General features: G+C 59.4%; 1 protein-coding gene across 1 annotated transcript; it reads left to right on the top strand.

The window, feature by feature from the left end:
• Positions 1-1,725: 1,725 nt before the first annotated feature.
• Positions 1,726-5,955, top strand: LBX1 (ladybird homeobox 1). The gene is made up of 3 exons (XM_036827719.1): positions 1,726-1,916; positions 2,906-3,615; positions 4,312-5,955. Exons 2-3 carry the CDS (start codon positions 3,291-3,293, stop codon positions 4,833-4,835), a joined length of 849 nt encoding a protein of 282 aa, XP_036683614.1. The 5' UTR covers positions 1,726-1,916; positions 2,906-3,290; the 3' UTR covers positions 4,836-5,955.
• The last annotated feature ends 9,522 nt before the right edge of the window (positions 5,956-15,477 follow it).

The following is a 15,477-nucleotide window of genomic DNA, read 5'->3' on the forward strand; positions in this document are numbered from 1 at the left end:
CTTGGGATTGAGCGGCAGGTGCCTGCCAGGAAGAGAAGAAGAGATTTGGCAATGATGGGTGGAAGGGGTAATGTAGCAGATGATTGTGGACTGTTCTGTCCACTTTGACACAATGTGGCCAGAGACTAAAGGTCCAGGGAAACAGGGCTCCAGTGGAGGAATTCTATGCTACCACCCCTCTGCTCCCCAATTCACTTTCCTCACCTTCCTGGCAGCCTCACAATAATCCTGAACTCTGCTGGTCCTGAGGGACTGGGAGATGGGTAACAGCAGGGCTGTCCTTAAGATCCTGTCTTGCCGACCAATATCAGGTGTGGAGACAGGAACAGACTGGAAAAATGGGGGAGGAGGAGTATTAATGGGAGCTCCTCAGGAGGATGGGGACCAAAGAGTCCTTATTTCCTGATCTGGCTGGGCCTCCTCTGCTAGCATGGGGGATATGGCTTGCCTGAGGCTCTGGGTCAGGGCTTTGGGGGTTACGGCAGGAAAGGGCTGTGGGCCAGAGGATGAGGCGGGATCCTGAGAGCAGGAAGTGAGAGGAGAGAGCAGACCCCTTCTGGTCCCAGAGCTTTCAACCTAGCAGGGTTCAGCTCCCTGGAGCCCTCTTCTCCAGATCCCTCTCCACCATCTCTGGACTCTGACTCCAGGCCCAGCCTCACCTCACGGCTTCCAGAGCAGCACTGATGCATCAGAGACAAGCCTGCCTTGGGGATAGTTCCGCAGCTGTGGGGGAACATTCTCACCGTTCCTGCTTCTAAAGCACCTGTCCTCCCCCCAAAATGCAGGACAAAGATGGGGAAGAGGATAAGTAGATCTTCCCAACACTGCCAAGCAGGCCTGGGGCAGGCACTGAGGTCCCAAACAAGAATCCTCTCTCCCTACACTGTCCCCTTTTACTCTGGAGAGCTGCAAGCCTTGTTCCAAATGAATAACTAACCGGGAGATAAAGAAACTGATCTCTGATGCTCAGAGGACCCTATGCTAGAGGCATCCAGAAAGAGAACTTGTCCCCTGCCCCACAGCCCAGCTTGGTTTGCTCTCTGGAGCAGGTATGAAGGGGCAAGAAGCCCAAGAGGTCCTATTTTCCCACCCCAACCTCTGGGCTGGGCCACAGTCCTCTGCACTGGCCTCTCTGGGGCCTTCTCTGGACCAAGCAGGGCTGCCAGACTGCACTGCCTGCCCAGGAGTTTACAAACAAAGCCAGGGAAAGGGCTGGGGCTGTATGTGGGGTGGGGAACAGCTCTTCCTCCCTTGGCTACAACCTCCCTCCTCCTCCCCTCCTTTCTATAGGGGTGGAAATGGAAAATTAGGGTGGCAGGGCAGGCGGCCCCACGCAAACCAAAGGAGGGACTCAAGAGAAAAAAAACACCAAAAACTGGGGACATAGCCCCCTTGGGTGCCTCGGGGGAATGAAAGACATAGGTAGGGGTTCAAGCCGCCAAAATACCCACAGGTTCACATACGTTTACACAAATAAACACATGGAGAACCACACACAAATACACATATTCAAAAACATAAACACATTCAAATACACACATAAATGCTCGCCTGATATGCACAGAGTTCGGGCCTTAGGGTTCCCAGTGCCCAGTCGGACTCGAATGCCTCTCCCCGCGGGTTCCTGAGATCGCAGCCCAATCCGTGGCCCGGCCCCCTCCGGGCCCCCGCCACGCATCCGGAACAGCTGGAGTCGGCCTGGCGGTGCACTCAAGCCGGGCGCTGGGCTGGGCGGGGCCGGCAGCGGGGCCCCGGCCGGGGCCGGGCACAGCTCAGCGGGGAGGCCCTGAGCCTGCCCCGTTAGCCCCGGCACCCGGCCGGCTACCACGGTCAGACGCCGGTCACCAGGCGGGCCGTGGCCCCAGCCGGCCCGGAGAGCCGCGGCCTGAGAAGAGTGTGCAAGATTGCTGGAGGAGGTAAGGCTGTCGCTTCAGGCTCAGGCGGGGGGAGAGGTGCCTAGAGCCACCAACAACTCCCCCCCTCCACCCCTCGGTTGGGGAAGGCTGTGTCCTCTGACTGGCCTCCTCTCCCAACCCCTGGGATCCCCCACCCCTGTGTCCTGTGTTGCCTCACCCAGGGCTGCAGAGCCTCCTTGGACCTCCCGCGGGCCAACCCGAGGGCTGCAGATTCCTTCTCCCCAGGCGCGTTGTCCAAGGCCGTGGGTGAGGGGCAAATGGATCTAGGGGTAGGGGCGCTGGGTCCTTGATCTCAGCTCGGCAAAGTCCTCTCTGGGCGGCGACGAGGCCCACCCAGGCTCCTGGTCTTACCTGGCCCGCGCGGCGGCTGCATACCTCCCGGGATGGTCTCCTGTCGCCCTTCTCCGGCGCCAAATCCCGGGTTGGAGAGCCTGAGACCTCCGGGCCAGCGCTGCCATCACAGCCAGGCCGGCGGGAGGCGGGTACGCCGGGAGCGCGGCTCACAGTTTGGGGTGGGGGCGGCGGCTTTTCAGTCGCGGGTGGTTCGGGTGCAATAAAGGAGCCGCTAATGTAATTTACAAACAGCTCGGGCCGAGTGCGGCGCAGCGCCGGGACTGACAGGCGCATTAGGCAGGCTAATTCCAGCCGGCTCCTCCTACCCCAGTCCCGCTAATTAATGAGCTTCCCAACTTAGAGCTGCCTGCATTGGACAGACAGTGAAAGAGAGGACGAGGGAGAGGGAGAGAAGGAGAGAGACGGGGGGAGCAGAGAAGAGAGAGGGAGGGAGAGAGGGAGAGAGAGAGAGAGGGAGAGAGAGAGGGAGGGAGAGAGGGAGAGAGAGAAGAGGAGGAGAGAGAACAGAGAGAAAGAAGAGAGGAGAAAGGGAGAAAGAGAGAGAGAAGTGCCGCTGCAGATAATTGATTACTCCTCGATCAAGGCTAACTTGTTAGCAATAGTCAATTGCCCCATCTCTCCGCCTCCCCTCGCAGTACGGGATCGGCGCCCTCGCCTCGGCTCTTCCAACTGCCGCCGCCAGGACCCGGGGCCAGGAGCCGCCGCGGAGCCACCTGACACCTTTAAATAGCACCGGGGCTGGCGAAACTGGAGCCCCGCGCGGCGCGCCCCGGCTCGCGCCCCGGATTGCTGGAAGCCCCGGCGGCGGCAGCGCCCGCGTCAGCGCCCTCCTCCTGGGGCCCCGTGCGGCTGTGCTCGCCTCTGCCGCTGCGCTAATCGGCCCCGAGCCCGGCCCGCGCGCTGCCGGGCGCGGCCTCCTTCCCGCCTGCCGCCCGCCCGCGCCTCCCGGCGCCCGAGCTGCCCGCGGGCTGGGTCCCCGAGGCCCGAGCCGCCCCGGCCGGGCCCCCAAACGAGGCCGAGATGACTTCCAAGGAGGACAGCAAGGCGGCGCCGGGGGAGGAGAGGCGGCGCAGCCCGCTGGACCACCTGCCTCCTCCTGCCAACTCCAACAAACCGCTGACGCCGTTCAGCATCGAGGACATCCTCAACAAGCCGTCTGTGCGGAGAAGTTACTCGCTGTGCGGGGCGGCGCACCTGCTGGCGGCCGCGGACAAGCACGCGCCGGGCGGCTTGCCCCTGGCGGGCCGCGCGCTGCTCTCGCAGACCTCGCCGCTGTGCGCGCTGGAGGAGCTCGCCAGCAAGACTTTTAAGGGGCTGGAGGTCAGCGTCCTGCAGGCAGCCGAAGGTAGGCGCCGCCACTGGGTTCCCCGGCGCCCAGCACCAGGTTCCCGGCTCCATGTGTCCCACGCTTAGTGCTCTCTGCCTCTGCCCGCCCCCTCCCGCGCCGGCTGTCAGGGCCCTCCAGCCCAAGCCGCTGCCGCTGGGAGTGGAGATGCGTGGGACAGGACCCAAACCCTACTTCCTAGGGGCCTCTGGATAGGCCAGAGTCGAGTGACCGCGGAGGGGAGGCAGGAACCCAAGATATCTCTGCAGTCTGCCTGCTCTGCTTAACTCCCTCCCGTTCTCAGTGGGCTGGGTACTGCTAGCCCTGTTCCTGGGGTGGGGAATGGAGAGCCTTTGCTGGGACCTTTTGGGTAGGTGTAGAGCAGGGCTGATTGCGACGAGGTGGAGAGCCAACATTCACACCCAGGCAGGGCGTCCCTGTCTGGCTCTCATGTTCTAGCGACCTCAGGTCTTTCAAACCAACTCTCAGGTGAAGCGGCAGAGACCAAAACAATTTTTCCTAGGGACTTCCGGTAGACGAGAGATGGGGGAAGGGGGCTTGCCATAGCCTAGGCTTGCCCTAGTCCGGGTGGCCGAATCTAATCCTAGAAGGGAACAGCGGCAGACTGCAGGCCGGATGGGTCTAGGCGGGGTGAGTAAGGGCCGGGGTGGGGTCTCCTCTCCTCTGGCGCAAGCATATACTTTGGTTTCCTCTCAGGCCGCGACGGGATGACCATCTTTGGGCAGCGGCAGACCCCCAAGAAGCGGCGAAAGTCGCGCACGGCCTTCACCAACCACCAGATTTACGAGTTGGAGAAGCGCTTCCTCTATCAGAAGTACCTGTCCCCCGCCGATCGCGACCAAATTGCGCAGCAGCTGGGCCTCACCAATGCTCAGGTCATCACCTGGTTCCAGAATCGGCGTGCCAAGCTCAAACGGGACCTGGAGGAGATGAAGGCCGACGTGGAGTCCGCCAAGAAACTGGGCCCCAGCGGGCAGATGGACATCGTGGCGCTGGCCGAACTCGAGCAGAACTCGGAGGCTGCGGGCGGCGGCGGCGGCGGCGGCTGCGGCAGGGCTAAGTCAAGGCCTGGCTCTCCGGCACTCCCCCCAGGCGCCCCGCAGGCCCCGGGCGCCGGGCCCCTGCAGCTCTCGCCCGCCTCCCCGCTCATGGACCAGCCGGCCAGCAGCCAGGACTGCTCGGAGGACGAGGAAGACGAAGAGATCGACGTGGACGATTGAGCGGCGCCCGGCATCTTCCGCAGCCCCGGGCTCCTAGCGCTCTTTGCCCGCCACCTCCCGGACAGGACCGCCGAGGGGAGCTGGGACCTCCTCTGCAACTCCCGCCTTCTCCCCTGTCCCTGGCCCGGACTCGGCTCCCAGCAGCCGCCTCTTCCCTCTCGAAGCAATAAACCCGGGCTGGCCGGCCGAGCCGGCCGCCGCGCGCGGCCTCCGTTGCCCCGGGAGCCCTCGCCGTGCAATTCTGTATGGCTTCTGTATAAATATTTAAACCTATATACCGGGTTCTTCCCACCGCAGCCTGACTTTTTTTCTTTCTTTTATTTTTTAAAATCTCGGAGATTTCCATGTTCTCAAAGCTCAGGCTGCCGGGTTTGCTGAGGGCGAGATAGAATCGAGGGTAATGAACACTTAACCTCGAGGTCTGGAGGAGGGGCCGCCCCGACTTTTTGATTTTTCTCTGCATGTGGCGAATGCACCGGCCCTCTCCCTCCTCACCTCCCTAGGCCTATTGCAGTTGACTTCTTTCATTTCCTTCTGCCTTTATTCCCCCCCCCACATGGGAAGGGGCTGAGGGGGGCAACCGGGTCCTGACTTGCGAGTTTCAAATCGATGTTTTCTTACCCCCCCCCGCCCCCACCCCCACCCCCACCCCAGCGAGAGAAGTCTGTTTTCGATACCATTTCTGCCTCCTAATGCCCAGTAATGCTATTTTTAAGATTCCTCCCCACTCTCTCCCTGTTGCCTGGGACTGACTACTGGGGTCCGGGTCTTAGGGACAAAGCAGGGGGAAATCCAACAACCAACCAATCAACCAACCAACCAACCAACGAAAACAGAACCCAAAGCCCAAGAATTATTTTTTACTCTTTTTAGAATTTTTTTGCATGTGACAGAGACTGAGAGGAGGCCGACCTAAGCCCTCGCGCCACCTCCTCCGCAGCTCTGGGTCTGTCTTGCCGTATCCAACGCCCTGCTCCTAGCTCGACTTGGCCAGACAAGGGTGCCTGGATGAGGGTGGGTCCCGCGTGCCACTCCCCTGCTCCTGCCCTGCCCTCTCCTCCCCGGACTGTACCCAAGGCCTCTTTCTCCGATAAATAAAGTCTTTGCCATTTTACTAGAACCGGCGGTGACCGTGTCTGAACGAGTGGACCTTATTCAGTGAAGCCGCGTCAGGCTCGGTGTCTCGCCGCTGCTGGTCGCCGGCTGCCCAGGCCTTGGAGATTTGGAGGAGTTTCAGGGCAGGCGTGAGAATGAGGGGTGAGGGGGAAGCAGTGAGAGAGAGGAGGCGCTTCTTGCCCACAAACACGCGGCAGCTACCAAATGATGCGGGGGCGAGAGAAGCGGGCTTCGCCAGGTCCGGGTAAAAAGAGAGGCGTACGATGCTGGGAGAAAACGTGTGCGTACTTTGAGGGCGCCACGGGTGCAAAATTAATTTGTATGGGGCAAAGGCTGGGTGGGGGGGGGGGACTTGCCGTGGGGTTCGTGCATCCCAGCCGGGACCCAAGGGCATTCTTCCTGCGCTCCCCGGGACACCGGCCAAGCCTCGGGTGTGGTATAGCTCAGTCGGACCGCGGGCTGGAGCCTGAGGGCTCCCCAAGTTTCGGTTCGCCAGAGGGCCTCACCCTTGGGTGAGAGAGGAAAATGAGGCCAAAGGCACCAAGGGCAGGCTGAATTACTCACACGGGCACTGGAAGGTGTGAGCGCGAAGCGTCTGAGAGTTGGGGTGGATTTCTGGTAACGTTCACAAATTCTGGGCCCCGAACCCGGCTGGGGACAGAGACATCAATCTCCCAAGGACTCTGGGGGAGTCCCCGCACCCCGAGGGCGGCTGGGGCAGGAACACAGGCAGCTTTTACTTTTCCGAACGGAGCGGGTTTCTCTCTGGGCTTTTGTTGTCGCTGGGCTGGCAAGTGGCCGCTGTCACTAGAGGAGGGTCCCGCCTCCAGGCCACTCGGCTCTCTTTCTAAGCAAAATTGATGTGAGAAATGCGCATCTGGTCTCGGGCAGGCGATGGGGCCCCGCGGCCTGAATCGGGAACGTGCGAGTCCACGAGGAAACGAAGAGAGAGAAATACAAGAAAAGAGAACAGAACACTTCAAAAGCAGAGCGAGAAAGTGGAGAGCCACAGAGACGGGGGAGAAAGAGAAAGAGGAAAAGCTACAAAGAGAGAGACAGAAACAGAGACAGAGACAGAGGGAGAAAAGTGGAATGGGGAGAGGGGAGAGAAGAGAGGCGAGAACGAAAGAAGCAAAGAGGCGGCCGGGCAGCGGGGCCGGCGTACGGCCGGTTCCTCCCGGGCGACATAAATCGCCCTCTCAGGATGGATGGGTCTGTAATTCGGAGCGCGGACCATGAAGGCCGGGACGAATGGACCCGGGCGGCCGCTGACAGGCGACAATAGCCGGGCCCAGCCCCCCGCGGCTCCGGGTGCGGGCGCGGCCACGGCCCTCCGCAGCCCAGAGCGCGCCGGCGCTGGCGACCATATGGTTTTTGAATTTTCTTCACAATTTGTAGACAATTTGATGGATTAGGTCCCCGCGCGCGCCTCCCCGGCACAAAGGCGGCGCAGGGACCGCGGCGCGGCGGTCACTCGGGCATCTGCGCCCGCCGTGCGCACCCCGCCCCCGCCCGGCCCCCGCCCCGCGCCCTGAGCCCGGGGCCGCCCGCCCAACACGCCCATGAATCCCAATGAAGCGGCCCTGGCACATCAGGCCGCTGCCCGCTTCGCGGCCCCGGGCCGGGTCCTGCTGGGTCCCTTCGGGCTGGGGGCGGCGGCCCCGGGGCTGAGCCCACCCGAGCTGCAGAGCCCGCGGGGCGCGCAGCTAAGCAGGCGCATCGGGGCTGAGGAGAAACGGGGCCATTTATCCGCCCGTCTAGTTAAAGCGGGTTATTTGTTTGCTTCTCTGGCCTCCCCCTCCCATCCCCTCCCCCTTCCATCCCCTCCCCCTTCCCTCCTCCCCCTCCTTCCCCTTCTGCCTTTTATTCTTTTGTCTCTAAATGGATTTAATGAGCCTGAAAAACATGACAATTGAATATAACCAAGAAATAAAAAGTAACGAGGGAGGAAGGAAGAAGGAAAAGAAGGAAAGAAGGAAGGGGAAGGATTAATAAAATAAAGGGGAAAATCCATTCAATTCAGCAAATGTTTGTTGTGCCTCTTTTCTGCGCCAGGCCACGCTGGGGGCTGGGGAAATGGAAAAGAATCAGATCCAGTTCCCACCCTCAAGGAGCTCCCAGTCTAGCAGACGAGACCCGCCGCACCCCAGCGCAGATAGGAGACCTGGGCCTAGGGGCAGGGAAGTGCCCTTTGCAGAGCTCGGAGAACCGACTTAGGGCCCCGGGGTAGTGGGGGCTTCACGGAGGAGGTGGCTTTGGACCCAGGCCTTGAAAGATGAGGAGGAATTCGTTGTTTCTATAGGCCAGAACGAGGGCGGGCGGAAGGAGGGACCGCACTGTCGTCGGAGGGAAGGGGAGAAAGGCGAACGCGGAGCCTAGGGCTTGACCCCAAGGAGCCCTAGAGAGAGGGCGCCGCGCTGGGTCGCACACCTTTTGGGTAGCGGATTCCAGCCGCCCCGCAGTCTTCTCGTCTGTGCTGGATTCGATGCCTCCGCCAGGCTGCCGGTGGGCTTCCGGAACCCGGCCGACAGCGCGTGTGGCCGTGGCATCCCGACTTGGTCCGAGCGGGCAGCGCGGCGCGGGTCTAGTTTCCTGGCCCTATCGCGCAGGGAGGCGGCGATGACCGAAGGCAAGGGCTGAAGGGCTTGTCTGGAGATGGGAGCGAGGAGCTGGGGATCCAGGGAGGCCTGGGCTCTAGCCCACCCTCTCCCAGGCAATCCCGGCTCTGATGAGAGCAGCTACCCGCACGCCGCCCAGGGCGCTGGGATGGCCTTGGCCACGCTTCGGGTGCTTCAGCGGGGACCTGTGATGGGGAGAGGGCCTCGAATCCAAGTGCAGGCCCTGGTCTCCTAACAGGCGCCGGCCGGGCCTGCCTCGTCGGGTGCGGCTGTGCGTGGTGTGTGCACTGCATATGTGCGCTCCGTGGGAGCCGGGCGTGTGCATTACGTGTTTATTCTCCGAGTGTGAGTGTACGTACAAGTGTGGCGTGGATCGTGTGAGGGGCTGTGGGCCCTGCGCCCATTCTCGGAGCGAGGTTCGTTAAGGTTTGGGACCCTCCGGGCCTCCAGCCCTGTGGCCGGAGTTACTTTACAGCCTGGGGCCGTCGCAGGCCTGCTTGCTCAGGACTCTGGCCTCTCTGCAGACCCGCTTTCGGTTCCCGGCTGCCCAAGGGAAGCGGCCCGGCTCTGCCTCTTCCTTCCCGGTTGGGTCCGGGGCCTCGGCCCTGCTTGCCAAGTCCCAGGACGCGGGCGGGTTCTGCTCTCCCGCCCGGGACCCCGCGGGGCGCGGACGGGCTGGGCCTGGCCCCGCGATCCGGCTGGCTCGGCTTTCCCTGCTCCGCCTTCTCCGACCCGGGGTCCTGCGGGCGGCGCCGGGTGAGGCCAGGAGGCGCAGTTCCTTATTTTACGAGGTGTCGGGCCGGTGTCAGACGCAGCTCCGATAAGTAATACTCCAGTCTGAGGGACCAGAACGTGGTAATTAATCCCAAAGACTTAAGTGTATTTTAGTTCAGGAGAAAAAAAATCACTAATTCAATCGTCCGGAAAATTGAAGTTTGATGCATGAGTCCCCCCTGAAAGGGACGGGCTGGGGCCGCGCGCCTCCCCTCCGCCCCTGCCAGTCGCCGCGGGGACCCCCTCCTCCCCACCCTTCGGAGCCTCCAGGTCCAGGGAAGTCCACTCACATCGCCCTGCATGTCTCCAGCCGTTGGAACCCAGGGTACCTTGACTTTGCTCCCTACTCCAACAACCAACCCGTCTTTCTCGCGGCCCAGAAAGCAGTTTGTGCTGAGAATACGGATGTTCCTCCAACACACACACACCTGGGAAGGGGCCTAAGGAAGCATGAGGTGTAGGGGGAGTGACTAGATAAGGGACCCAGAATGGACAGGGGCAGGGACTGCAAGACGAGGGAGAAGGGACCTGGAACCTGAGCAAACTGGGGTCACGAGGTTCAGCAGGTTGGAAGCCGCTGTGGTAAAGTGGAGAGTCCCCTGGCCAGCTGCGGGTGGTGTGAATCCAGGTTAGAACTGTGGGTGTGCTGGGTAGTGGTGGTTGGGCTGTAGAACTGTGGATGGTTGGTTTGTGTGCAAAATGGTTGCCTCCCTAGACTGTGCATGTGCACGAATGAGGTCTTGGGCAGAGGTTAGCAGGCCTGGGGGAGCTGGGAGCCTGATCCCGGATGGGTCCACAGGCTGTGTCTCCCATAGATGAGGCTCCTGGGACTAGAGCAAAGGAAGGTAGTGGTCCTGGGCCTGGTGCATGTGTACGAGGGGGGCGCAATACTCGGGATGGAGAATTCCCACCCTGAGTTTTCCTGGGGCCCCACCTCTGCATTTCCAGATCCAGGGCTGCCATCAGCAAGTTACCTTGTCTCCACCTAACAGTTGCCAGTCCAGGGAGAGAACTTGGGGCTGAGGGTGTGTGTGTGTGTGTGGCCAGGTTCTCCAGCATCAACTGAGTGTGTCAGGAAAGTGTGTGCAACTGAGAGACTGGACATGTGCAGCTGATGAAACGGAGCATGTGCAACTGGGGGTGATTGAGTGTGTGCTGCTGTGTTCGTGTAACTGTTGCAAACTAGGTGTGACTAAGTTTGTACAATGGACAGAAAAGAAGTAAAGCTGTCACTGGGGTGGGTGTGACCAGCAGGTGAGTGATGCCCCCCGGGGTGTGTGATGTATGCAGGGAGCGGGTGTGAGAAGATAACCGGGAGAATGAACATTGATGTGGAACTGAAGCTACAGACAACCAGAATCCTAGCTCCAAACAGCCTGACCAAGCTGGCTACTCAAATTCTCAAATTTACACTTATGGTGGGGGGTGGAGTAGAGCACATGATGGGAAGGGAGGGGGGCTTATGAGAGGAGTAAGCAGAAAGTGGGATGGAGAACTTCAGCCTGAGCCTAAGTCTACTCTGAAGGCAGTTGAGGCAGTGAATAAACACTATATAGACACAGACTCTGCTTCTTTTGAAGGGGGGGGGTGTCCTCTGTTTGCTGTTGGGTAATGGCTAGGATGCAGCCTGCCCTCTGCTACTCAAGTTGGTCCCCAGGCTGAACCTTAGTGTAATTTGCAGACCTACCTTTGGCTCTACCAGTCCCACGTTGCCCTAGAAGTCCCAGCTTCCCCCAGCTAAGTTACTCCTCCCTGCAGGGGCTCCTCCCTGCCCCAAATGGGGAGGGTACAAATGGCAATGTGCACAGGTGTGCATGGTGGATGGTGGGTGGGTGATGCTGCCGGCAGTGTTGGGAGTGAATGAGTCCTGCCTGCTTTGGAATCTGGTGTGTGTGTGTGCGAGTGTGTGCAGGGATTGCTGTGCATTGGTGTGTGCATGTGGACATGTGCAGGCTTCCCTATGGAGAGCTGGATGTGGCTAGTTGTTTGAGTGAGTGTGGATGCAGTAGGGAAGGAAGAGTAGTTACCTGTGAGTATCCTGGGACCTGTGTGGGTTTAGTTACGAGCATGTGTAGATAGAGATGAGATGAGTTGTCACCGCATCTGGGTGTTGTTGTATCATCTGAATACATGGGTATATGCCTATACCCAACTGGGTTCAAAATTCAAGGGCTCAAGTCAGAATCAGTGGGTCCAGGGCTCTGTGAAGAGGGATCTAGGGCTGAGAGTCTCCTCTAGAGAGGCCTTCCCTCCCCTTCCTTACCCATCCCCGCAACAACCCCCCAACACAGAGGCTAGGAGGGAGGGTAGGGTGGAGAAGAAGTGACCCCCCTCCCATGTCTCAGAGGTTGCTCACAGTGAAGTGCCTACATCTCCATAGGGACTGTTCCTTCTCTCCTGATGTCTGTGATGGGGCATATTGATCTGGTTGCCTGAGGACCCCCTGGGACCACATGCCCACATGTAGATGAGGGATACTGCCACGGCCAATCCAGGGCACACACAATACAGACACCCAGTGTCACACAGACATCGTAGAAACAATGCAAACACAAAGGGCAGGCACCGAGTTGCACAGACTCACAATGCAGAAACCCCAAACACATACACAGTGATGCAGACATACAGAATGCCCAGGAACAGTGCAGACACATATGACACAGCACACCCATGGAAATATAGGTAGCCAGTAGCACACACAACAGTTAAACAGATAAACCTTTGCTGTTTAATGGTTACACCATCCCCACTGTTATACACACAATACAGACACAGTGACAGAGGCAAAGCCCACAATTACCACAAGCACACACACGTGCTTCCACACATTCTGTGCAACCACAGGCATGGAGAGGGAGCTAGCTGGTTTAGGCGACTTTGGGGAAAATGCTGCCAATGTTCTGACGTTCTGAGAGGAATCCAAAAGCGATGGAGGGTAGCAAATCGCACGCAGACAAGGGTGGTGGGCAGGGAGGCTGAAGCTGTCCGGGAGAGCTCCTAGCCTTTGGCCCAGGAAAAAAACCAAGTCCCCAACCACCCCAGAAACGCAATCGAAGCTGCCCGTCACCCACCCACCCTGCACAATGGCTCTGGCTGGAGTCGTTATCATTTTTGTTAACTTTTTATCGACTGTTTGCTAGATGGCGTGTCAGTAAAGTGTATGATTTGAGATGAAAAATTAGGCAGATTAACCTGAGGGGAGAGCCTGATTGATTACTAAATAGGATCAATTTGAAAGTTTTAGTCCTGGCGTTTCTGCAGAGCCTCTTAATACTTCAAACTTCAATTTTACGGGCGATTGAACTAAGCATGTTTCTGACAAAATTGATATATGTATTAATTTGCTTTAACTGGTGATTAATTACTCTCCACTGAAAGAATTATATGGAGCTGTTTGCCTGCGATTTGCATATTAATCAAATTCTAGTTGATAATTCCACCGGTGGGGGGGGTCGGGGCGGGGCGTGGGTCGAGAGAGGGTGTGAAGGGGTGTTTGCACGTGTGCATGTGCTGATGTGTGCGCCCGTGTATGTGGGGGGCTCCCCACCCCCTCTTTGTTCACTCCCTGCTTAGCTGCCAGTTTAGTGCATTAAAACCAAAGATGCAGAACGAGTTTGCCCGGCTATTTGGCGGGAGCAGAAATTGCCTGTCCGGTTTTATGATCTGCTCAGCCTGAGCAGCCGGGTCCTTAATGTCCCCTGTCAAAGTGTCCGCGATTTAAAGGGAAAACGGCCCCCACTTTAGCGCCGAGCTGGCCTGACAAGGGACGAGGCAGGGACGAGCACCCCTTTAAATAACTCCCCTTCCAGAAGGACTGGGGTTTCTGGATGGCACCCCAGCTCTGGGGACCCTGGAGAACCAAGCTATGTCCTTAGAAGGTCCTGGCTCGTCGGAGGCTCTAGCCATGAAGCATCCGCCCTCAACACATACACATGGGGCCACATACAGGCACAGCAGAGAGCCAGAGACGCGGTCAGCCACTGTCACTTGAGCTGACGGGCAGGAAGCCACCCTCTTAGACACATGCAGGCACCGCTACGCAGCAGTCACACTCCTGTTCACTTAGACCCCCACTCGGGCCTGTCCATAGACACACTCAGCTACCCACAAGCACACCCAGACGCACAGAACCCCACACAGGCGGGAAGCACACATAGACACCCAAGTCACGTCCACGAGGCCTTTCAGGCGCACGTGGTCACACACACTCAGACACACGCACATTTTCAGATCTACACGCAGACCACATCCACACACACCCCCAGGCTTAGAACCCTCTCGCATGGGGATTCGCAGCCAGATACACCCCAAAGGCCTGCTCACATCTTCCCGGGCACACGCAGTCCTCACCGCCCCCTCCTGGTCCCCTTGCCCCGCCCGACTCTTTAAGCTAAAGGGGGCGGCGCCGCTGAATCAACTTTTCCCATCTCTGGATTCAAAGGGTAGGAGTGTAATTAAAACCAGATAATTAATGAGACAATATTCCTCCAGCTACATCTTTAATGAAGAAACCCCTTCAGGGCAGCCTCTTCTTCTAGGCTCATTAAAGAGAAGAAAGTTGGGCGGCTCGAAGACTTCCCAGCGCGTTAATAACCAACCCGGAGTGGGTGCCTCGGCCGGGAGCTCGGGAGCCACCCTGGCGCTTGCTGGCCCTGGTTCTCCCACCACCACTCTGCACCTTGGCCCGCCCCCCACTCCCATCCCCTCCACCCCCAACCCCACCCCCACCCCATTCCCACCTGGTCCCAACCACTCCGGCCGCCGCCAGCGGTCCTGCCAGCCGCTGTTCAGTGACTCCCTGCTCCGCCTGCCCTCTCTTTGGCGGCCTCTCACCAGCACCAGGCAACCTGCGCTCGGACGTGAGCGGGCGTCAGGCCTCCCAGTTTCCCTCTCGCCCTGCGCTGCGCGTTCCAGGCCCTCTGGCTGGCTGGGGCCGGCTCTGTAGAAAGGAAATCAAGGCAAGGTAGGGGTCCGAGTTTCCCTCTGAACCTCAGTGCCCTAGCTGAGTGGCCTAGGACTGGCATTTGAGCTGTGGTCCTGGGAAGGGATTGTTGGATGTGGGGGCAGAGGCGCTCGTTTTCCACGCGCGCCTCGTGCATTTTCAGGAACGCGCACTAACAACCACATGCACGTGCACTCGCGCGCACGAGATCTTGCATATACAGACACGCCTACTCGCCCGCGCACACAAGTGCACTGTCGCGAAGCCTCGGGTCCAGACCGCGGGCTCCGGCAGCGGGGAGAGCCTGGCTTGGGCCTTCTCCCCCGCCGCCTGAGGTCGACCTTGCGTCAGTCGTCTCCAGGGTGGGAACCTTTTCGCTTGGCGCGCACCCTCCTGGGCCTGGAGCAAGCAGTTCGGCCAGATTAACTAGGAGCGGGCAGCGTACGGGGGCTCAGGGCCGGGGGGGAGCCCTAGTCAGACCCAGACGGGAGCGGTAGGTCTGGCAGCGGCTTTGGCGGCGGCGCCTGTTTTCGCCTGCGCTGGCTTTTAGGGATGAGTGATGTGGCAATGAGCGAAGTAAATCTGCACGCGCAAAAGATGCTAATTACTCTTAATAGCCTACCCAGACGCCCCGAGACTGGAAACCCAGAAACGTAAATCTGCTCCCGATAAATATTTTTAATTGTGAAATTTCCTGGAAAGAAGGCTTTGGTTGCGCGGGCCGAGGCATTTGGCTTTGGAGGGAGGGAAACGGCCCCCACTGGGAAAGCCGGGTCCGGTGTCAGGGACCCGCACAGGGGCGCCAGGCGCGGGCCGAGCGATCTGAGCCCGGCTGGCCGGCGCTGGGTAAAGTTAGTGATGTATCGCATTAATTACCAGTGTGAGCTGCAAATGGTTCGAGGCCCAGGGAAAATTAATGGGAATCCAAATTCTAATTATGTAGCTGTTGTTAAAGAGTTTAACTAAATAGTCATGGAGAAAATCGGATTATGCACAGAAATATGCAGCCGGCGTACACGTCCGGGCCACCGGTCCGGGGACTTTCAGCCAGGCCGCCCCCCACCCCCCGAACTGGAGGACCCTCCTCCTCTCAGAAGGAAAAGACCCACCCACGCCCCAGCGTATGGCAGCGGCAGAGCGGGTCTCAGGATGGGAGGAGAGGCCAAAGCTTGCTGAGGCGCCCGCTTGGATG

Source organism: Balaenoptera musculus, chromosome 16 (genome assembly GCF_009873245.2).
Source record: "Balaenoptera musculus isolate JJ_BM4_2016_0621 chromosome 16, mBalMus1.pri.v3, whole genome shotgun sequence".
In the NCBI taxonomy this organism is placed as follows: Eukaryota; Metazoa; Chordata; class Mammalia; order Artiodactyla; family Balaenopteridae; genus Balaenoptera; species Balaenoptera musculus.

Excerpts from the sequence above, each read along its gene's own strand:
- LBX1 (XM_036827719.1), top strand. The coding sequence starts at position 3,291 with ATGACTTCCAAGGAGGACAGCAAGGCGGCGCCGGGGGAGGAGAGGCGG. Across the intron at positions 3,616-4,311 it reads CGTCCTGCAGGCAGCCGAAG|GCCGCGACGGGATGACCATC; the intron begins GTAGGCGCCGCC and ends GTTTCCTCTCAG.